At 36.2% G+C, this 23,186-nt stretch overlaps 2 protein-coding genes across 2 annotated transcripts in view; both read right to left on the bottom strand.

Annotated features, from left to right (window-relative positions):
• Positions 1-13,261, bottom strand: part of cds2 (CDP-diacylglycerol synthase (phosphatidate cytidylyltransferase) 2) — a 31,270-nt gene extending 18,009 nt beyond the window's left edge. Inside the window, exons 1-3 of the mRNA XM_056457589.1 lie at positions 13,094-13,261; positions 3,314-3,438; positions 1,576-1,672 (exon numbers count right to left, since the gene is read on the bottom strand). Coding sequence (XP_056313564.1) covers positions 1,576-1,672; positions 3,314-3,438; positions 13,094-13,159 — 288 coding nt within the window. The 5' untranslated portion in view covers positions 13,160-13,261. The remainder of the gene's footprint in view (positions 1-1,575; positions 1,673-3,313; positions 3,439-13,093) is intronic.
• A 3,396-nt stretch (positions 13,262-16,657) lies between these two features.
• Positions 16,658-20,747, bottom strand: hs3st1l2 (heparan sulfate (glucosamine) 3-O-sulfotransferase 1-like 2). The gene is made up of 2 exons (XM_056456774.1): positions 20,678-20,747; positions 16,658-17,724 (listed from the first exon to the last, which is right to left on the bottom strand). Exons 1-2 carry the CDS (start codon positions 20,745-20,747, stop codon positions 16,763-16,765), a joined length of 1,032 nt encoding a protein of 343 aa, XP_056312749.1. The 3' UTR covers positions 16,658-16,762.
• Positions 20,748-23,186: the final 2,439 nt, after the last annotated feature.

The raw sequence follows: 23,186 nt of genomic DNA, 5'->3' as shown, positions 1-23,186 counted from the left end.
AGCAACAATACTCAGGCAGGCTGTGACACTGACACAATGCTCAATTGGCACTAATTGGCCCAAAGGATGCCAAGAAAATATTCCCCATACCATTACACCACCACCTGAACCGATGATACAAGGCAGAATGGATCCATGCTTTCATGTTGTTGACGCCATATTCTGACCCTACCATCCGAATGTCGCAGCAGAAATTGAGACTCATCAGACTAGGCAATGTTTTTTCCAATCTTCTATTGTCCAATTTTAGTAAGCTTGTGCAAATTTTAGCCTCAGTTTCCTGTTCTTAGCTGACAGGAGTGGCACCTGATGTGGTCTTCCCATCCGCCTCAAGGTTTGACGTGTTGTGCATTCAGAGATGCTCTTCTGCATACCTCGGTTGTAACGAGTAGTTAAGTTACTGTTGCCTTTCTATCAGCTGGAACCAGTCTGGCCATTCTCCTCTGACATTAACAAGGCAGTAAACTGCTGCTCACTGGATATTTTCTCTTTTTCGTACCATTCTCTATAAACCCTAGAGATTTATCCGTGCAAATGCCAGTAGCTCAGCAGTTTCTGAAATACTCAGTCCAGCCCGTCTGGCACCTACAACCATGCCACGTTCAAAGTCACTTAAATCACCTTTCTTCTCCATCCTGATGCTCGTTTTGAACTGCAGCAGATCATCTTGACAATGTCTACATGCCTAAATGCATTGAGTTGCTGCCATGTGATTGGCTGATTAGAAATTTGCGTTAACAAGCTGTTAGACAGGTGTACCTAATAAAGTGGCCAGTGAGTGTATATACAACCTAAAATTTTTGTCTTGTTTCTAGTCCAAATATATTCATTTCAAAGTGAAAGCAATTTTATTTTACTTACCCCACTGGCAGATAATTTTGCTTGTTTTAAGGAAAACTTAATTTTGACTTATTTCTTCTCAAGTTGAAAACAAAACAATATTTTTTACTTGATTTAAGAATTTTTAGACATTTGGACTAGAAACGAGACAAAGCAAAGTAAGAAAAGCATTTATTGTGCAAGTGTCAAATAGTGCTATTCAAACTATCTCATAAAACTGTACTTATATCAGAATATTTAAAAATCGCAGAAAAAATTCAATATTGCAATATCAGATTTTTCCAATATCATACAGCCCTGTTTCAAACCTTTACGAGTTTCTTTATTCTGCAGAACACAAAAGAGGATGTTTTCATGAAAACAAAAAACCTATGACCATTGACATGCATAAAAGAAAAAAACAAATACTATGGAAGTCAATGGTTACCGGTTTTCAGCTTTCTTCAAAATATCTTCCTCTGTGTTCAAAAGAAGAAAGAAACTCAAACAGGTTTGAGAAGTATTAAGTAAATGATGACTAAATGCAAGTGAGGCACGCAAAACTAATCTAGGATCAACACAAGGATGTGTGACACCAATTAATAATTTCTAAATGAGTACTAGTAAAAATAAGCACCAAATGTTTGATGCTGCATTTGGAAGCTTCAAAACCAGCTGTTCCCTAAAAATATGGCATCTGTGAAGCTCATTTCTGGTAAATGGCCATGAGTCTTGGTGTGTACAAATAATACTCACAATCATCATCAGCACCATCGGCCCCAGATAAATAATGAAAAAGAAGAAGGAGATCATGGCTAGAGTCAGGATGCCCCTCACCCACCAGTTCTTCCATCTGCAGGAGAGACAAGCACAGTAACGCAAAGCATATTGGTTGCAAATATAATCTTCCTAATGCGATGACTAAAAGCTTTTGTGGCCTTTTTATTGAATGAATCATCTGGTGTTTATACAACACTCTACTAATAATCTGCTCTGGACTGGGACGCTTTATAGGCTTTTATTAATATTAGATTACATGAAAATGTCTTATACTTCACTTTACTGAAATGTAGGGTTACAGTTTATTTTATGATGTCCTTGTTGTAACTGCTGAGATTAGCTTCAACACACCTGCCAGGAAGTTTCTAGTATATCTAGTAAGAGCTTGATTAGCTGGTTCTGATGTGTTTGATTAGGATTGGAGCTAAACTCTCCAGGACCGAGTTTGGACACCACTGCTTTATTATTACAGAGTTCATACACATTTTTATTACTAAAACTCCATGACTTTTCCCAAGACTTTTCCAGAACTTTCAAGTACATTTTCATGAGGTAATGTTTCATGTAATGTCTACATGTACATGGTAAATAATAAGAAAAACAATGACATTCAAATTTATTACAGCATATCACAGAACACGCAACAATCTATTTTGTTTACATTTGTTTTTATATCTATGTCAAATTGATTTTGATAATGCTTACACAGCACTAACAATGCGAGAGCAAGTGGCCAAGAACAGAAAAGAAGTAAAGACAACTAACCTATATTTAAGCTAGGGCTGTACAATATATCGTTTCAGCATCGATATCGCAATGTGTGTATCCGCAATAGTCACTTCGCAGTATATGCAATGTTGGAATTATAGTTTAATATAGAGTTTAATCATAATGGAGGAAAAGTTAATCATCTGCATGCATTTTTAAAGAGATAGTTCACCCAAAAATGACTTACCATTTTAATTACACCCTTCATTTGTTTCAAACATTTATGAGTTTTCTTTTTTTAAATGAACACAAAAAGAATATAATTGAATAACTCCTATAGTATTGAAATAAGTGAAGTGTGAGTGAATAATGAGTACATTTTAATCTTTGAGTAAACTGTTCCTTTAAGGCCTGTGACTGTATGAACATTTCAATATTTCACATTTTAAAACATCTGGCAACAAGACATTCTTTGTAACTTTAATAATATACAATGAAGACTATGCAGTGTTGATTAGTCAATATCTGTACCTGAATAGTGAATACCTGAAAACTATAATTCACTTTTATCATTACTATATTTTATTTATCTATGCTTGTAATTTATTTGTTATATATTATTAGAGATTCATTCCTCTACAAAATCTCCCAATCAATCCAAATAATATCAAGTGAAATTGTATTCACATTGCAATATATATCACAGAAATACAAAATATCGTAATGTCAAATTTTTCCAATATCTTGCAGCCCTAATTCAAGTATACAGGTATTTGTTAAACTAATTTCCACGACTTTTCCAAAACATTATATGGGTTTTTCTGGTTTTCCAAAACTTTTCCAGGCCTGGAAAATGCCATATTAAAATTTCATGACTTTTCCAGGTTTTCCATGACCGTATGAAGCCTGTTATTTTACTACCTACTTTTGTATGTACACGGATAACTAGGACATCACAAAAAGTAATGCAAAGAGTTTTTTTGCTTGATGATTTAAAGATATTTACCGTGAAGAAAGGCCTGAGAGGGCTTTATTGAGAACCTCTGGTGTGTCATCGGCAGAAACAGGAACCTCTGGTTTCGTCTCACTGTCTGAAGCTCCATCTCTCTCCTTACTCTCTGTCTCAGAGCCCTGTAGACAGTTAGAAAGAAAAATATATAATAAATCGTAATTAATTCATAAAAAAACAGAATCGGTTTGTTTGCAAACAATTCTGCATATTTATGATTTGTAAAAAAATGTTCATTTTTTTCCCATCGAGAATGCATTCATTGACCAAGTAAAAGCTTGATGACAATAAAAACTGTTAAAGAATCATGAAAAATGCTTTTATGTTTAAATGTTTACAATAACAATAAAAGTTCAATCAAATAAGAATAATATAATGTTTTCTTAAAGGGTGTTCCAGAGTTTTGTTTACCAAGGCTTAGTTGTGTTTACGGGGTGCAAAGGTGTGCTCATGCTTCATTTGTTAAAAAATATATATATTAAGTTATTTTTTTCATATATATTATTTGATTATTTACTGCTACTCAGCTAACATGAAAACAACTGTCATATTTCCTAGTTCCTCCAAAAGACTGCCCTCAAGAGGCTCTGATTGGCCAGCTAACATAATGTGCTATGATTCGCGGATAGGCTCCACATCACCAGGAAGCATCATGCCTCTCCTAGCACACGTTTTGCCTGTGCTGTGTGTAAACACTGTCAGTGTAACTGTTAGCCATATCAGTTTGAGCCTGAAAATGAAGAGGACACAGCTGAACCTCAAGCCTGCTCTCTAAAATAAAATCTGCTAAGTGTCTTTTACATATATTCACATATCTTTTGCAAGTCCGTTATTTGAGATGTAGAACGCAGGGAAAGCGGCCGCATAGAGACGCTGCAGTGCTGGTGAAGATTGTGGGTGTTTACAGAGGTTTGACTGATAAATATGAATTTGTAGCTAAATTGTTAACTGTGACAAACAGCATTTCCTGTTGTTTTCATCCTTGTTTATGTCCTCGCTACAACATACCGTTAACGCTAGAAACTGTGCATGTAATAGATCAATTTTAAGAAATAAAAATACTTTCTCTGCTATAATATTACAGCACATCTGGTCATGGCCTTGCACGAGGTGTAAGCACATAACCTGAAGGGTTTATGATCTAACTAGCCCAGATGTATTTTTTGTAGTCCTCAAACTTTGTTCGCTGTAGGCTTTGCTAAGCTTACTCTGTATAAGCCAATGTCTCCCTTTGCAACTTTTGAGCGCATTACATTCAGATATGTTGTTTATGTTTACACAACTACATTACACATCAACTAAAGTTTAAAATATGACATCGTTTAAGAGCTTGTGACACTGAGGACTGGAGAAAGAAGACAAAAATTCTATATTATAATCAAAGGAAAAATTTTACTTGTTAACTTTTTCACTGTATTTCTCATTGATAAAAAATTGCATTCTCCTCTTAGAGACCTTATTCTACACTTTCAGGGTTCTCCGTTTTAAATATCCATCATAAAATCTCTGTGTATACCACATTTGTAAGTAAATGTGTGCAATTTAAAAAATCCTTCGAATACATTCCATACATTTTCAGACTATTTCCCTGCATCTTAATTGATTGATTGACCACAGAAAGTACGTCAAATAATACGACGCTGAAACAAGACCAGCATCTGTATCCAACAGGCCTACGTGTCTCAGTTGCCTATTGCACAATTACAAATGACCTGCCTTTGTCACCATAGCAACAGGCCGTCATCATCAGATGGGGCTGCACCAGTTAGTTTAACAGTTCTGATTGTTCCAGAAACCTCTTTCTCTTCGTCTGACATAAACCATTAGGATCTGATTACGACGAGCGCCCTCAAGCTAATGTACATCTACTGCTGACACTCAACAGACAGCAGGAGCTCCGGAAGGATCCAGGGTTTCCATGGAGACGGACTACATCCTGGTATTCAAGATGCGAGAGTTAAAAATACCCCCCTCCATTCTGCCCACCTCCTCCCCCGTCTCTCAAACGCCCTGCCGGCCACAAATAGCCCATCAGGCACGAGGACAGCCCACGCTTCCTAATAGACACAGCTTCAGTCTTCCTGCCAAACTCGGCCCTTGCTCATCTCAGAGTATGAGCAACACGTCGACAAAACTGGCAAACAGTGTTAGTCATTGTAAATGTGGAATTCCCTGACAACACAACAACAGTGACAATATACAAAGAGATGACGGGTGTAAGTGCTTGCTAATTGTCATATTCATTGAAAAGGTCTGAAGTATCTGACGATTGGCCAGAGAGAGATAGAAAAACAAAAACATTCATTTAAAGTTGTCGGTTGGTCGGTATCGACCAATTTGGCATTGTACGATGTCTAATGTGAAACACCATGATGGATGATGGTATCGTCGTCAAAGGTGGCAGTGAATTAATTATTAATGAATAATTCATTAATTCATAACGAATGAATTGTTTGTAGCCAACTGTTTCAACTACGTGACCCACATGGTTTTCGTTTTAACCATAAGTAAATCATAAATCAATAAAGAAAAGTTACACAAAAATTACCACCCGTCAATCACTTTTTCCGCGGGACTATGGCATGAATAGGCAGAGTGATCTGTGTCATTATAATGGTGTCAACAAACTTGGTTGGTAAAAAAAGATGCACAAACAACAGTATTTGAGGTTTTCACTAAAGTTACTAAGTACAAGCGTGAAAGCGAAAGACTGAAGTGTCCTGACGCTGTGACACGTTACCTGATAGATTCAAAAGAGTCGTTAAATAGAGACAAGACTAATTAAATATCATGTTTAACAGCTAGAGTGAGACGCGATCCAGCAGTACATCCTTGATAAACTGTCCGACCTGCACTGCTCTCTGGGGTTTTGTGCTGAAAGCATCCGCTGATTGCCTGGAGTTCAGACGTGCGCATATGCTACAGAGCATGCCAGAGTGTGTGTGTGTGTGTGTGTGTGGGGGGGGGGGGGGGGGGTCACGTAATGTGCGTTTTCAGCGGTATAATGTGAACGGAGATCTTTTCAGAAATACAAGTGTGGAAGCGGATTGTCATTTTAAAACTAAGACGTATTAGTGTAAACGGGGCCTAAATGTGTATTTTTTGCGAGCGGGTTGCTGCTGCAATGAAGGCAGGGCAGAGGATTGCGAAATCTATCGCATGATGGCATCGTTTATGGATGATGGCATCGTCTATTGACCAAACACAAATCCCTGGAAATCATGGCAACAAGAATGAATGAGGAAGAGAACAGATCACAAGATGTTCTAAAACACTACATTTGTAGGTTGAACAAATAGTAAAGAATCCCAGCAAATCTCCCCCTCTCATTGATCAGCGGTCAATATTTGTAGATGAGCAAAATATTGGAATGCCCTTAGTGTATTTAGACATTTTTACAATAAGAACTGAAAGAGCTGTGTTTTTGACAATATTGCAAGTTCACTAATATCTGGCTTGGAATTTTAAATAAATAAAATAAACATAAAAATTATTTTTTTTTACATGAATATATAAAAATAATAGAATTTTTAATTTAAAATTGAATAATATAACTTCTTGTAATTTACTCTTTGCAATAAACAGTAGTTTATAGGCCTATTTAGAGGTAATCATTTTAACTTCCTATGTATCAGATATGCACTGCAAACATTTTCTTGATTGAGGCATGTTGAATTCTTCTTTCGTTTGCAATGTTTGCAATTGCATTGTTACTAATTTTTCTTGGCATTTTTTTAATCTGTGCTAGCTATTATTATCTGTAAAGCTGCTTCTGGCCACTCATACTTGGCATGGGGGGGGGGGGGGGGTGCTTAAAAAATTAGAATTGGTAGTCGTTATTGATGAGCTACAAAGATCCAGATCGGAGCATCCCTAGAAGGAACCATCTGTAAGGACTATGAGAAAATCCTTTTGCCAGTTTTAAGGATGTACTAAATCTAAATGACATTACATTTACATTCAGTCATTAAGCAGATGCAAAAAGACAAAAGGGGTATTTCAACATTGCATACTTATACACTGTTCTATGCCATTTGTATCATGCTGTAAATAGTGCAAGTAGTGCAACACTTCTCAAAAGAAGAAGTGCACTTTAAATACCTAGGTGATGCACTTATTGAACTAATAAAAAGAACACATTATGCACTCGACAATCGCAGCTTTGCCAAAGTAGTGGAGGAAAAGGAGCTATCAGACTTTATTCATCTTGGATCGTGTAAGCTAAATTCTCCTACATAATGCCACCTCCCGACGGGGGAAAGGTACTATTTGGTCACTTGGTAATTTATTTAACTAATTTGGAAAACTGTGAATTTCTGGTAGGTAAAAATAAAGTTAGCATTCAATCTGGGATGCCGCTTAAGTCAAACACTTCAGGGTTGAGTGTTTAAGTGCATAGTGTAGAAGTACACAGCCCATAGTGTGTAATTTGCGATGCAACTAGAGACAAATGAGGAGAACTTTATGGAGTTACAATTAGGGCTCTGCAAAGTGGCCAAAAAAATTGGCTTAGCAGAATTGTGACGTACTGGAATAAATCTCAGCATTCTGTACATTTTTATATTTGGATTTTAAAAATATATATATATTATTTTGTTTACATTTATTAATTTCATTCATTCATTTTCCTTCAGCTTATTTCCTTTATTCATCAGGGGTTACCACAGCGGAATGAACCGTCAACTATTCCAGCATATGTTTTACACAGCGGATACCCTTCCAGCCGCAACCTAGTATTGGGAAACATCCACACACACACGCACGCACGCACGCGCACACAACGGCCAATTTATTTAATCTCACTTATACCACATGTCTTCGGTCTGTGGGGGAAATCGGAGCACCCGGAGGAAACCCACGCCAACATGAGGAGAACATGCTAACTCCACAAAGAAATGTCAAACATATCTTATGAGTTATTTTAAAGCCCTTAATATAAAGCATGACTCATGTTTAGGCATGGGACGATAACCGTTTCATTTATTAAGGTATACCGTGGTTTGGAAAAGTTAAGATTTTAAAACTTTTTTATTTACAATAGTATCTCCAGCAGAAAAGATATCCAAAGATGCTGTTTTAAATTGTAAAGAAATCTGTTTTTGAAACAAATGAAGACAAATGAATCATTTAGCCTGACATGTTAACTGCTCCAAAATAATTTTAAATATTTCTTAAAATAAAATGTATTGTATTCAAAGGGGAAAAGAGTTTTCTTTTTTTACCCAGACATGTGTAACAGTAATCACAATACCGTGAAACCGTGAAATTTTTATCCAAGGTTATCATACCATCAGAATCTTATACCAGCCAATGCCTACTCATGTTTAGGACATATTGGATTAAGTACTTTTTTCAGCAGCAACTCTCACTCTGTACTCTAGTATTTTTCACATGTGCTCAAAATCAAACTCTATCAAATGTGTATAAAAACATACAGAGATGCACAATACAAACTTGATATATCCTGCCCACCCCTAAAAAAAAATAAATATGCCTGTATGGGTTTTGATTTTTTAGATCTATAAAATATATATAAATATACAATATATATTTTTGTCAATATCACACACCCCCTTCTTACATCTTGATTAAACATTAGAATAATTAAGAGTCATACTGTCTTATTTGTAAACTGCAAAGCATTCTGCATATCCAGTTGTATGGATATGATTTTATTCGCTCCAAACAATTAATTCTAGCCCAGTTGTTAATCCATATTTTGCCTAATTTGTACAAAGTAAAACCAGGATGTCTCCTGAATAATTTCAACTACATTCCTGTATTACAGCACAAAATCAAATATATGCCACACAACCTCCCTAGACAAATATTTACATACGAATGGAGCACACTAAAAGAGCATGGTGACTTTCAGTGGAGCAGTGTCACGGTATGCACCACCAGTAAAATTATTTGGTATTCTGTTGAAGAATTTGAATAGACATGAACTCCAAGGAACAAATTTGGAATGAATTGAAATGATAATAGAGAAGCTTTTATATAGCCCAAAATGAACTATTAATACCTGTGTTTTTTAAATGAAACATTAATCAAGCACGTGTGGAAGATGTGTCCACATTTGCAGTTTCCTTCATGCTAAAATCAACTGAGACAGAGTGAAACACACTTTCTTGGTTTCATTACAGTTGCATAGTTTACTATAATTTAATAAACCCAGCAGGCCTCTCTTGCCTCTTGGATGAATTCTTACAATGCTCAATCTTTCACAGCAACACAAACACACATCTGTTTAGCTCCTTGGGAAAATCCAACTCAAAAAACATTTGTCTGGAAGCATAGTGTCTTGACCACATTAATTTTTTTTTCTAAGAATTACCATGGTCAAATACTATATATTTTTCAAAAATGCCAACAGAAATATTTGTCCATACAACAGAATCAAGTAATCCAATTATTTTATGTTTTGCAGGGTTTGCGTTGCATTAGGGTCAGTGTTTCCTCTAGGATTTTTTCCAGCTGTGGCGGCAGACTCTGTTGGGGCTTTTACACAAATCTACCAACTACCTGTGGCGTTATTTCAATGACAAATGTTGTGAGCGCAGTATTACTAGTCAAGATCGGATTTATGTAATACGAGTATGCTAATCTTTGCTTGCGCGCCGATTTCCTCTGTTCGTGCACTAAAACTTCTTGCACGCCCTCAAAAATACGCTGCTCAAGTGCACATTTTCTTGTGCGCTCTCAAATAAACGCTGCTGAAGTGCGATTTAGTTCGTTTATATAACAAGTATGTCTTCAACATTTATTAGATTTGCTAGGAATATTTATGAATGTCTCCAATAGACCTACTAAGCGGCATTAATGCGTCCTGAAGTAAAGTGAAACAGCCATAAACTCCAGCAAGATAAAGTCATCTAGAAAAAGAAGTATTATAAAGCATTACCTATTATGGAAACAGTGTTCATCTTAACTCAAAGCTACGACGTGTTTGCTAGCCTCACGCATCACGCACCCGTCAGTCAGTCAGTCAGTCAGTCAGTCAGTCAGCATGTCATCTTAAAGGGTTAAACAAATGACGCACAGCACTACTATGATTAGAGGAAAGTTTGCGCTGTTATAATTCACTAACCTTTTAACACGTTTTGGTGAAATTATATCCCGCTTTTAAAAAAATAACAACGAGTGAATGTTTTGAATGAGTAGTAATTTAACTTGGCAGTGAAGGGGTGAATTTTGGTGTGGCACCCCGCCATGGAAGAATGAATGTAGCGAATCCATAAGGGTGATTGAAGAGCCCCTATTATAGGTTTTTGAAAATGACCTTCCATGCAGTGTGTAACACAGCACTAAGTGAATGAAAACATCCAGCTGAGGTTTAAATCTTTAATGAAATAGTCGACTCAGAGTCGAATAAATGAATCGCGTTGGGTTGAGATCTTTTGCTTGAACGCGTCGATGTCGATACGGTACATCACCAAATATGTAGTGCCAGAAATTAAAGCAAATTTGAAATTAAAGCAAAGAGCAGCAGAGACTATAATATATGCGACTTTGTCAGACTTTGTCAGTAACTGTTACAGTTGATATGGACCAGTTTCTTCTTCCTCCAGATCATTACATGTAAGTGTATTTAAAATTGTTGCCTCATTTAGTGTAGTTTGCAAAATATGTATTTAATTGTGTGTTGTACGTTGTAATCGCTCCTCACAGCTTGTAATCGCTTATCTATTATAGATAAGAGCTTGTAATGCATCTCTCAGGTTATGTAAATCTTTAAGGGCTATTTCACATATTGCATCCAAAACCATGTTGAAAAAGCAACATGTGCTTTTTCTTTACCAATTTAAATGAGTGTCTGAACTCGCGATCCTCTGCCATTTGTCTTTGCTATGGCCACACACACACGCGCACATGACATGGCCAATTTTCTAAATAGTTCAACTTTTGCCACTGTGTGGATTAATACTGAATGAGTGTTGTTGTTGATACGTGGGGTTAGGGTAAAGAGTAGAGTAATATGTCACTGTTTAATTGTATTGCTTTATTGCATTCCTGCATCAGGCTCTCAAATACTCTGTGCTACTTCTTAGCCGTGGCGGGCGTTTCTCTCTGTCTCGAACCAAACCCATTTGACCAATCACAGCAGATTAGCAGCACGCTAAGGAGGGGTTTGGGACCAAATGAATTATTTGAGTCTTTGCGATAATTAGGTAAAAATAAATGCATATTATAAGACAATAAAAAGAGTTTTTTGACCTTGCATGCATTTGAGCCTGTTGTTGGACATCCCCAAAAACAAAAAAAAAACCTTTTATAATGCATAATAAAGGCTCTTTAAGTGAGACAGACTTTAGTTTTTGGCAGAAACACCTTTTTAACATGAAGTCAAAACTGACCACATTTCATTAAGGATTGAGAAGATCTGACATTGACAATAGCCTTAAAAAGATTCTGATTTCTCAATTTCTCATTCTAACAACAGAATAAATCTAAAATAATAGAAATAACAAAATCTAAACTGAATATTATATTATATTCTGGTATATTTTAGAATTTAGAAGGACTGCAAACCTAGTTAAACACCAAAAATGTAATGCAAAATTCTTATGTCGATTTAAAAAGAAAAAAGCAGACACTAGGCAGCAAAATACAATCCATTTGCCTGACCATTGAATCTGATATGCGAATGAAGGCAGCACAAGGAGAAATTTGCATGACCAAGTCATATGAAAATTATTCTATTTATCATTATACAGACTTGCACTACACTAGCAAAGAAAATTCATATTTTTAAAAAACTGATATCATTTTAATAAAATTCTTTGGCTTTTCATTTAACCCTTCAGCATGTTGGCAGACCTAAAGATAGAAGTGGTTGTTGTGCTTATTTCTCCATTTCAAAGGATTTTATAAAAGAAACAACATACACAAAGAAGATTTTTGCTGAACCACACAAATCAAAATGACCAAGGAAATTCTCAGAAATCATTGACCATGGATATTGACATATACAGAAAAAATGTATGCAAGTACTAAGAGTTCCTTAGATTATAGTGCTTTATCACATCCGAATGACGAAATATTCCTTAAATATTCAATACACTGAAAACAAATCAGTAAAGTTTCCACAAACATATAACATTAACTGATTACTACCAACCACTCAGATGAGTCTTCAATAATGTAAAGAAGGCAAAAAGAGTTTTATACATTGTGATTTTGTAAGGTCTGAGCTCATGCCTACAGGTCAAACGCTCCTGACACATGAATGTTTACTCACCCATCTGCCCACATCTCTCCAATTCTCCATATTTTCAACCTTTAGATCCAGACCTTGTAAGGATCAGTCCATGTACTCCAGAAATCCCCAGACTCTGCTGAAAGCACAGCTCACTGGGAAGAGTTTAACCTCGCTGCCCTGAACAGTGCAGGGATTGTTCATGCCACTTAACTTCATTTTAGCAACTGTAAGGAATACAGTGTTTGGTTTTGTTTCGCTGGGACACACGGGCAGGAAACCTTTAAGTATGTGAGCAGGACAGGAAGAACATCAGCTCGTGACTCATGATGATGCTCAGACTCTCAACATGAGCTCTAATCTGCTTCATTATCCTCTCATAAATTGCTACAATCACTCAGCAAACCAACGACTTAAACGCTTGTATTTTGCTGTCGTGCTGTGACATGACAGCTGCACGCGAGATTCATAAACATAACGATCTATATAACCGCTTGTGTCTCTCCATGTATGACAGCATGTAGCTTATATGATAGCTATAACAACATACATCTCTGTGCCTCGTTCTGAATCGTTACCTTATCCTCCGAGTGTTGATGCTTCAGCTCTTTATCCGTCGCTCCTCGCTGTCGTAATTCTGTCATGGTGCGCTCGGTTTGGTGAAAATAGAGGCCTGGCGAAGTAACAATCTTTGGAGGGGTTGCTGTTCGTTTTCAATGATTGTTATTGGGACGGGAAAGGGAGATCGAGACTGCGCATGCGTGCAGAGAGAGATAGTGGACGAGCGCCACTAGTGGTGAGTAGCGACAAAACAGGCAGATAGATGAGGATAGATGAGGAAAAATTATTTATGTCTATTAAGGGAAGATTGTGGACATTAATTAATTAGATAATTAGAGGAAAACGGCTGTTTTTCTAAAGTGGAAATTTAATGAAATAATTATTGTAATTCGTTTTATTATTATGCATTTATTCATCATCATGCACTTGTTAACTAAGCTAAATTCTTAGACTTGCTATTACGAGCTCACGTTTGTATTATGCTGTTATGAGCTCTCAATTTATAGCAATTAAAATTAAGCCTACAATAAGATGACCTCAGATATATATTTTTATATTAATTAGTTTTTCTGCCATTATACAGGTGTTCAATCAAACTGTTAAAATGCATGTATTTACATGTACCATTGATTTAATTTTAAACATGGTATTTTTACTGACAAATAAATACTGACATATTGTACACAGTGAGAGAGAGAGAGAGAGAGAGAGAGAGAGAGGAGAGGAGAGAGAGAGGAGGAGAGAGAGAGAGAGGAGAGAGAGGAGAGAGAGAGAGAGAGAGTAGAGAGAGAGAGGAAAGAGAGATGTCAGTTTACCTTAGTAGTGGGTTAAGATGCTTCCATTCAATTATTTTAAAAAGAATTATTATTTAAAAAAAATAAATAAATATTAATTGTTTCCATTGAAACAATATATTTAAAATATATACTGAATAGATGTACTAACATGCTATTGCTAATAACACATCTTATAATTTAATCTACAAAGTATTAAAAAATGCAAACTGATCTTAATAATAATTCCTTGCATTTATACAGTGCTTTTCTGGACACTCAAAGAGCTTTACACATTTTGGGGGGGAATCTCCTTATCCATCACCAGTGTGCAGCATCCACCTGGATGACACGATGACAACAACGATATTGCACCAGACCACTCGCTACAAATAAGCTGTTTGGTGGAGAGGAGTTTATGATTATGATATGGGGATAGTCGAGGCCATGATAGACAGAGGCCAGTGGGCAAATATGGCCAGGATGCCGGGGTTAAACCCCAACTCTTTTTTCAATGGACATCCTGAGGTTTTTAATGAGACTCAGGACCTTGGTTTAATGTCTCATCCGAAGATGGCGATCACTGAGCATTATAGAGTCCCCATAGATATTTACATTAGATGTCCCCTACGCTATTGTTGTCTAAGGCATGCGTCAATATAGAGCCGTCATTTTAGTACAGGGTTGTGCTCCTTTAAAATTAATGCTGGACCAAGGTGCAGTGGAGGACTGGCCATTCAGAGCCAGAGATATATACACATAAATACATATATCTATCATATATGCTACTTTACCTTATGGTCAGTGCGGTAAATATTATATATTTATATTTATATAAATATTATATAAATATATACTGTATTATCATCAATACTTGTTTAGCACAAAAGTTCGTAACAAAAACATAAAAAACAAAATCTTACTTATGAAATGTTCTGCCTTTGTGCATGTTTTCTTCTTACTACACTTGTACACAGCATGTTCACATTGGCTTTAGTCTTGACTAGTGTGGTTAAATGACATTTGTCCTGGGAGCACTGTAGCTACAAACAAGGCAGCACTATTGACGCATGCAATATCTGGTGTATATATCTATGTAAACTCCCCATCAGTACATTGGGGTGTTAGGACCCACACAGAACACAGGTTAATTGCCCCCTGCTAGTCTCACTAACACCACTTAACCTAGGGGTAACCTAGTTCATCCAAAAATGAAAACTGCCACAATTTACGCAACCTTTACTTGTTCTAAACCTGTTTGAGTTTTTATGTTGACCATTGGATGATTTTGAAAAAATAGCAATTAACTTCCAGTATTTATTTAGCCTACTTTGCCTGTCAATAGTTACCGCTTTCCAACAATATACATCTTCTTTTGTGATCCAAAGAAAAAAAGAAACTCATAAAAATTTTAAATCACTTTGTGTGAGTAAATTGTGAGTAAATTGTCATTTTTGGAGTGAACTATCCCTTAATGCTTAAGAGCAACTCACGTGATCTTAAAAATGGTCAAAATTAAGCCTCGTCTAAAGTAAATGAAATTTATTTGGGCCTCTAAAAGTTTTAACATTAAAATGTTTAATTTCTGTAGATTTTACATAGTTTTAAGGGTCAAATTGTTTGATTACTTGTACATGGCGTTTCTGGTGGCTTTCTCGTGTACCAGTTACGCATAAACAGAATAAACATCGCCCTCTTCCGGACGTACATGTAAACATCATCTATATGATCCTTACCTGCGTGTCTGGCGAAGGATTTAAGTGACAAAATTCCAGGATTTCAGTCGCTCCCTTAAAGATAAATAATGTAAGTTACATGCTACCATCGTCTTCTGTTTCTAACATATGAAAATTGACTGTGAATATACTTTGTTTATTATACGAACCTCTAAAAATAGGTCGTGGTAGCCGTAGGTGCAGGCCTTTGAGTTGGACCAACTAAGCTTTTTGAAATATATTTGAATAAAATCATGTGCACCCACGAGATTACGGCTTTAGTCATATCAGTAGGCAGCAGCAGGGAAACATGAACAAAAATCACTGAGCGCATCATCTTTCATTTAATTTCACTTTTTAAAAAAAGAAATCTTATAGTAAAAAGGTGCCTGAACTAAGCTTTGTAGTTATTGGCGCATAAAATAATACAGGCATGTGTGAATACCAGGAAAAAAAACAGACACAGATGTTTTTATGTAACAATTTGTTATTGCCTAATGCATGTGAAATTTCAGACGGAGTTTAGATAAACAGATGTGAGATGTTTTCTGTACACATTTATTGAATAGAAAACAATTTTTGTAGTGCATTAACTTATGACATTATGAAAGATCTTGATGTAAAGGACCAATTAATTTAAAAAATAGACATTTCTATTCAAAACTGTAAATAAAATGCTCAGGTACAAATTAGTATATTAAACATGAGAATTAAATGATTAAACTACAGTAATTACAGCTGACAAAAGCAGAGTTGTTGATAAATGTTTCAAGTACCACTGGAAGTAACATTTCAGTTGCAGTTTTTTTTAACTTATTGAACACAATTCTTAGTGCTTATCCACATTCTGTCTTCAAGCTCAAGTTTTCAAGTTCATTCTCTTCACAAACTGCCAATGCATTCATCCTCATTTGCGCATCAATAGTCTGTTTGAACTGAGACTTTTGGAGTTCAAAAGTGATTAAAAGAGTTTTTTTAAAGCACATTAAGTCCTTCAGATCTACTCTGTTTTCCACAGAACATACTTCCACCAAAAATGTAGCCTTCAGAGCAGTTTTGATGCTGTCTCTTTGCTTAGGTGTCTTGTAATGTAACTATCAGTCATTTTTAACCTTATTCCTTAAAACATTTTTACAAAATGGTCGCCAATAATATTTTGATTTCTTAGTGAGAGCTGTCATTCCTCTTCCATCTGTCTTTAGCACCAGTCAAACCTCTGTCCCACCATTCGGAAAAAGATTTGATTAGGTACTCGCAAGTAGCGGCAAAGCTTCTGGAAAGCTTCATTGCTAAGTGGAGCATGTGGCCTTCCTTTAGACTCATCCAGGCACTTGTCATGTCCTGCCGACAGCATACAATAAAAGCCCTTGGTGACATTAAAGTAGAAGTTGTCTGGCTTTATCTGAGGTGGAAGTTCCAAAAAAGTCTCTGCTTTCTGCAGCTCCGGGAATGGATTACGAATCAGTGCTTCTCCATCCACGATGTGTATCTGCTCTCTGGGGAAAAGCTCTAACCATCTGGCCAGGTGCTGGTAGTAGAAACTCCTCTGAAGTGCCTTGTATTTGGGATTGATGTGTCCTTGTGAAAGCAGCAGCTCGTCCAGTGGCTGGTATGGCTTGTTTTGCTGAATTCGGTTGTGGAGAACTTGTGTATAATCTGATACGAGCCTCTCTGCAGGGTCACGAATGATCAAAAGCAGTTTCACTGCTGGATTCATGGCCCAAATCCTCCTTGGGGCTGGTGGAGCCGTGAAGTAGCCAGGAGTCTTTTCCACAGTTAGCTGCCCGGGAAGGGTGATGGGCATCTGGGAGCGATACCAATCCAGACCCTTCCGAAAGTTTTCATCCAGGTTGAAGTAATGGATCTCAGTCTTGGCGACTTCCACATCTGGATGAAGGTTGAGCATCTCCAGGAGGGCCCTGGTGCCTCCTTTGCGCACCCCGATGATGATGGCCCCTGGGAGACGTTGCAGAGTCGAAGCATTAGAAGGTCCAGAAGGTGTCGCTGAAGTCACTAAGTCCAAAGTGTCTCGTAGTTCATGTAGACAAACAAGCAGCTGCGCCTGGAGCAACAGCAGCAGGACCAAAGCCAGAAGAAGCGGTCCACAGCATGGCGTCTGTCCAGTCAGGTCAAGGGCAGCACACAATCCTACGCACGCAGCTGGAGATCACACACACACACACCACAGCTGTCTATTTGCGTCGTGGAATCGGCTTCTGAAACAGAAAGGAAATTAATTATTATGCAGAGAAAATAAATTGCAAGACCCACAGGAAGGTATTAATTATTCATGACATTAATCACAAGTTGAAAATCCCCAAAATACATCAAGAGAATCATTGTCAGGCAAATTCGAGTTAGTAACGTGACAAATGGAAACATATGGAAAAAGAAAAAACAGCAGGGCAGGGGTGTATTTCCTCGGTGTGATTTAATTAACAGAATTATTAAAACAGAGAGAGAAGATATGCATTAAACATTCATGAGCAGTAGTGCTTCAGAAATCTCTGTGGGTAAATTTATTCGTCCCAATCCCACAGCAGTCTCACTGCTCTCCTCTAGTGGACACTACTGGAACCACACCTCAAAATAAGCCATATTATGAGTCACAATCATTCCAGTTGAGCGGCGTGAGTCACACTGAGTTAATGACTCAGTTCTGCAATAAAGGGTCCATATTGGTACTTTAATAGTACAGTATTAGTACCTGCAGTACACATTATAGTACTTAAAGTCTACTAAAGTATAGTTTTGAAAAGGTACTGCTCCAGTGACAGCCTTTATTTTCTGATAGTGAACATAAGAAGAAAGATTTAAAAAATGACTTTTGTTTGTTCTAACTGCTTATTTAAAATGAGTTGAAACAACACAATTCTTAAGCTATTCATTCTGACAACTCAATTCTTTTATGTTCAATCTACATATTTGTAAAAAAAATTATTAAGTTAACTTAATTTGTGTTGGGACAACATAAAGAAATTGTGTGTAACCCAGCATTTCTTACAGTGTAAGATTCTATTTATCAATATAATTTAATGCATTACAACTAAAATCTAAATACAGTGAATATTACAGTTTTTCTCAGTCACTTTGGTGCATTTCTCACAACACTATTTCCATATGCACAACAGTTAATGCATTTCTCAAAACAATTTCTTCCAACTAATTGCAAATGCGTTTGGACATGCATCAATTGCTTTCATACAACTCTCAGCTGTTTTATAACATTATCAATAATGTTATATCAATAATGCTGAATAGTCATTCCATATAAAACTAATAGTCCTCATTTCATTGCTTCAGTTATTACATACAAAAATGTTGAACTAGTTGTCAAAATCTGTCAAGCAAATCTTCTAAATTGAACAATTTCATCAATGACTTATAGACTTACAGTATGTATGTTGTAGGTTCAGTTCCAATATGTACTGCAATATTGTTTACAGTTGTGCAGAGCTCTACCCAAAGGGAGTTTATGTTTGTTGTAAATAAGAGTGTATTTATTCTTTTGCACAATGCTGTGAATAAATTAGGATTGCAAATGCAGTAAAAATGTGAAACATACATATTCAGTGTCTTGTACTCAGATACCTCACTAAATGCAGTGATGACTAACTTTACTGTAGTTTTCAAATGGCTGTGCAAATAGTATATAGTGCTGTCTTGAGCATTTTTAGGACGTGTCAACAAAATCGGACTTTTTTGCAATGGAAAAAATGTACAGAGTAAACTGTCATAATGAAAACATGACAAAGCCATTTGACTATCATGTTCATAAACAATGGTGTCAGGACTTATTATGTTGATTACACTGACACTTTCATTGACATACTTGCTTTTGAGAAATGAGCTATCCATTTTGAGCTAGTGACACGCTTTTGCAGGTTAATCAACAAGGTTTTGCAGTTTGTACTAATTGTTTTGAGAAATGCATTAACTGTTGTGCAAATGTAAATAGTGTTGTGAGAAATGCACCAAAGCCACTGAGAAAAACTGTAATAAAGAGCCAACTGCCAAGTGCCAAATAAATCCAATCCTGAAATCAAAACCTACAAACAACATAAAACATAAAAATCAAAAATGCATATTTATTATTAAGCATCTTTCATAATAATTAAACGCATTTTACAAAGGGGATTAATAATGCAGTATATATATAAGATAGTTAAAACTGTTAATTTTGATTTTTTTTCTTCATAATTATACTTTTATCTTATAAGAAATAGTTGAGATCTGATCTAGAAATACAAAGAGGACAGTTCCTCTATTTCACATGAATTTCACCGTATTACAGTTATTGCGAACCTCACATCACATGTAAGGTACAGTATAAAGAGTTCATTACAGAGCTTCATTCTTCAGATGAATAAAAGTTGTTTATGATCTCAGTAGCCATGAAAACTGATGCAATAGTTGCCTTGAACTAAAAGGCCCCACTAAAGCAATTTAGAAAAATTCATATAAAAAGCTATAAATTATAGATTTGGAAAAATATAGTTCAAAAAGAAATACTATTCTGTTTTAATTTACTCACCACGCATTTAAGTAAAATGGAAAAATAGTTATTTGTGAACATCCCATCTGTTCCTTTTTCATATGAAGTGAAAGTGGTGACCACAGCTGTCAAGCAAGATTTCAGTCTTCCTCACACAAAGGCTTCAAAAGACCTTTCCACAGTGCATTTTTTATTCTTTTGGATTCTTTTGACATCTGCCATCTCCATCCACTATTCTATTTTATTAAATAGGACTTGCTTTATATTAAATAGGATATATGAGCTCTAGAAATAAGTACGAAACAAACAAGCGTGAATAAATGACCATTTTTGAAAAGCAAGTGGAAATTATTGAGCTACAAGAATACGATAACCTATATAAGTGTCAGATTGGGACGATTGACTCCATCGTTTCTGACCTCTATACGCTCCTCTGAAAATGTCTCGTCTACCCTGTTTAGACACCTCACAGTAGTGCTGTTATTGTACCCCGCTGCTGTCGGAGTCACGGGTTATTAATTTGCTCCTCATCTAGTTTTGAGCAGTCAGCCTTTGTAAACGAGCTGTGGTGTTGCTCTGTACGCTGTATAATTACACAGTTGGGAGTAAGTGTCGAGCCCTGTGGTCTTGCCACTCCTGCTCCAGCGTCAGTGTCGTCATTACCGCTAAGCCTCATCAACTCTGCCATTACGGGTCTGAGTGTCTGTCTAATGTCTCCCGCTTTATTCCCTCGTCTCGCAGCTTTAATCTTCACAATGTGCTGCTCCTGTTCCTCGGGTTAGGTTTTTTCTGTTGGTGCTGAAAGATTTGGTCAGAAAACATGAGAAAGGGATTGCTGTGTATTCTGGATTGTGTTGTACAGATGAATTATAAGTCATAGGGTATTTGTGACAGAGCGGAAAGCTGTGTGTCTGTTTTAAATGTGTATGTAGCCTATATTATGTGACTGGCAGCATATTTGCAAGGACTTTTTTTAAAAATGTTTGTTTTAGGCTCTTCGTGCTCACAACGGGTTGATTATTTTAATTTTTAAACGTTTTTCTATTTAAACATGTTTTAAAATGCTGAACTATTCTTCAGTTCTTTCGAAATCATTTCGATATGATAAACTTCTGCTCATTTTTATTATCCATGTTGGAAATTGTTGCACTGCTCTAAGGTTCAAGAAAACTGGATTATTTTGAGCTTTTTTTTATTTAATTTCATCTTCCGGGTTTAAAATAATTTTTGGGGCGGGATCCAAATCGGTGACGAAGTGCCATTTTTTCTGGGAGAGGTTTGCGAGAACTGGAGAATGGCGGGTCTTTTATCAGTTGAGTTCGTTACCATTCAGACACATCTCCTATACCCGTGCCGCAGTGTTTGCCATTTGCCGGACCGTTTTTCAGTGTTTAGCTGGTAATGTCTTTAAATAATAATCATTTAGGCCTATTTAATTATTAATTTATTATTTATGTACAATAATGAAGACATAAAATGAGAAAGTAAAATATAATCAACAACAAAAATGTAAACTGTAAATGAAAGAGTAAATGAAAAAGCTTTAAAAAGCCTGTCACTTTAAATAACAAACACTGTACATCTCTATATATTTAGGCAAAAACACTGCTTTATTTATTTATTTATTTATTTATTTATTTGCGTATGTATGTTTGTACTTTCATTTTAGTTGTCTTTTATTTATTCAATTTTACTTTCCAAACTGAATCCTCATTTTACCTAACAAGTTTACAATGACAATAAAGCTTGTTAACAAGTTTCAATGATCAATGAAGGAATTACAATGCTTTGTTTCATTATTTTATCTCCATTTACAAGTAGCAGGGTATTTACAGCTACTGTATATTTCTTTCCGTTCACATCCCGTCCCTTTGTGCCCCCTGGCGGCATAATCTCAAACTGTGGTTATACCTTAAAACACATTCTTAATCCTTTAGTGCGGTGGCGGTGCCACTCGCAACAGTAATGCTCCTTTTAAAGTGTCACCCACTGTATGTTAAAAATCCTCCAGATTACCGGCAGGGCTAATAGTTGAAATAGATAGGACAAGGGACCTGCTGCACTGCTCCACTGTGTCTGCGTTCAAGAGGAGGGAAGTCCTCTTCATCTAAACACGATTATCTTTATAATGCTATAACAAATTGTGGTTATGTGTATATGGAATTACGAATAATGTATGTAGCAAGGCATTGAATCACTTTTTATTTCTTTGCATTTTAGCTTTGTAAATGATAAAATCATGGGTTTCCCTACGGTTTGTGTCTCATTTTGTGAGCCAACTGACAACAGTTGTTCGCTTCCCTCTTTTTCCCCTGCTCCGCCGGCCACACTCACTCCTCCTTCTGCTCACAGCTCTCCACGCCCATCATGAAGCATTTTTTTTTAATTCTGAGGTAGACTTGAACTGAAAGAGGGGGTTATGACCCTTTAAATGGTTAGTTTACCTAAAAAGTTATCTCATGTTGTTTTAAACCTTTATGAGTTTTTCATTGAAAACAAAAGAAGCTGATTTTTTCAATTTGTGTCATGTTCAGCATTTATAAATCTTGCGTAACATTACTATTATTTTGAATAATTGAATTCATGATTGCTGCAAGTATTATAAGAATACTTTTTTAAGTATTAAAAGAAAAAATGATTGAACACAAACTGTTAAACATTAGTGTAATATGCAATAAACATTACATTACACCAACAGAGAAATGCTTATTAGATGTACAAATATTCAACAAAGCAGTATGAACTATATAATTGAGTTATAAATTATTAAACTATGAAGGGGTCCATTATCTTATGATTTCTCTAACATATTGGCCTGTTTCTACTTCTTTTTGTATGTAGTAGATTGAAGAGACCAGAGCCATGCCTTCCTCATCACGCCAGATCAAGTTGGAGTGTACGAAACAGTGAATGAATTTAGTTGTTGCAAATACAATTTGGTACTCACATCAGCATCACTAAAACAGCACTGCATACAAATCATTGGTAAAACAGTCAGCATGCCCACTAGAACACTTGCGCAAGTACAAATAATTCATCATCGGCTGTCAAGTGTGTGTATTTGGACAGGCCCAGAGTTTGTCAAAGTGAATTTTCTGGAAAAGTTGGTAAACACCTTCAAACTATA

This window comes from Danio aesculapii, chromosome 5 (genome assembly GCF_903798145.1).
Source record: "Danio aesculapii chromosome 5, fDanAes4.1, whole genome shotgun sequence".
Lineage (NCBI taxonomy): Eukaryota > Metazoa > Chordata > Actinopteri > Cypriniformes > Danionidae > Danio > Danio aesculapii.
Note: the sequence above shows the minus strand (reverse complement) of the source record. Positions and strands in the feature narration are given on the sequence as shown.

Excerpts from the sequence above, each read along its gene's own strand:
- hs3st1l2 (XM_056456774.1), bottom strand. The coding sequence starts at position 20,747 with ATGGCAGAGTTGATGAGGCTTAGCGGTAATGACGACACTGACGCTGGA. Across the intron at positions 17,725-20,677 it reads AGGAGTGGCAAGACCACAGG|CTGCGTGCGTAGGATTGTGT; the intron begins GCTCGACACTTA and ends TGTGATCTCCAG.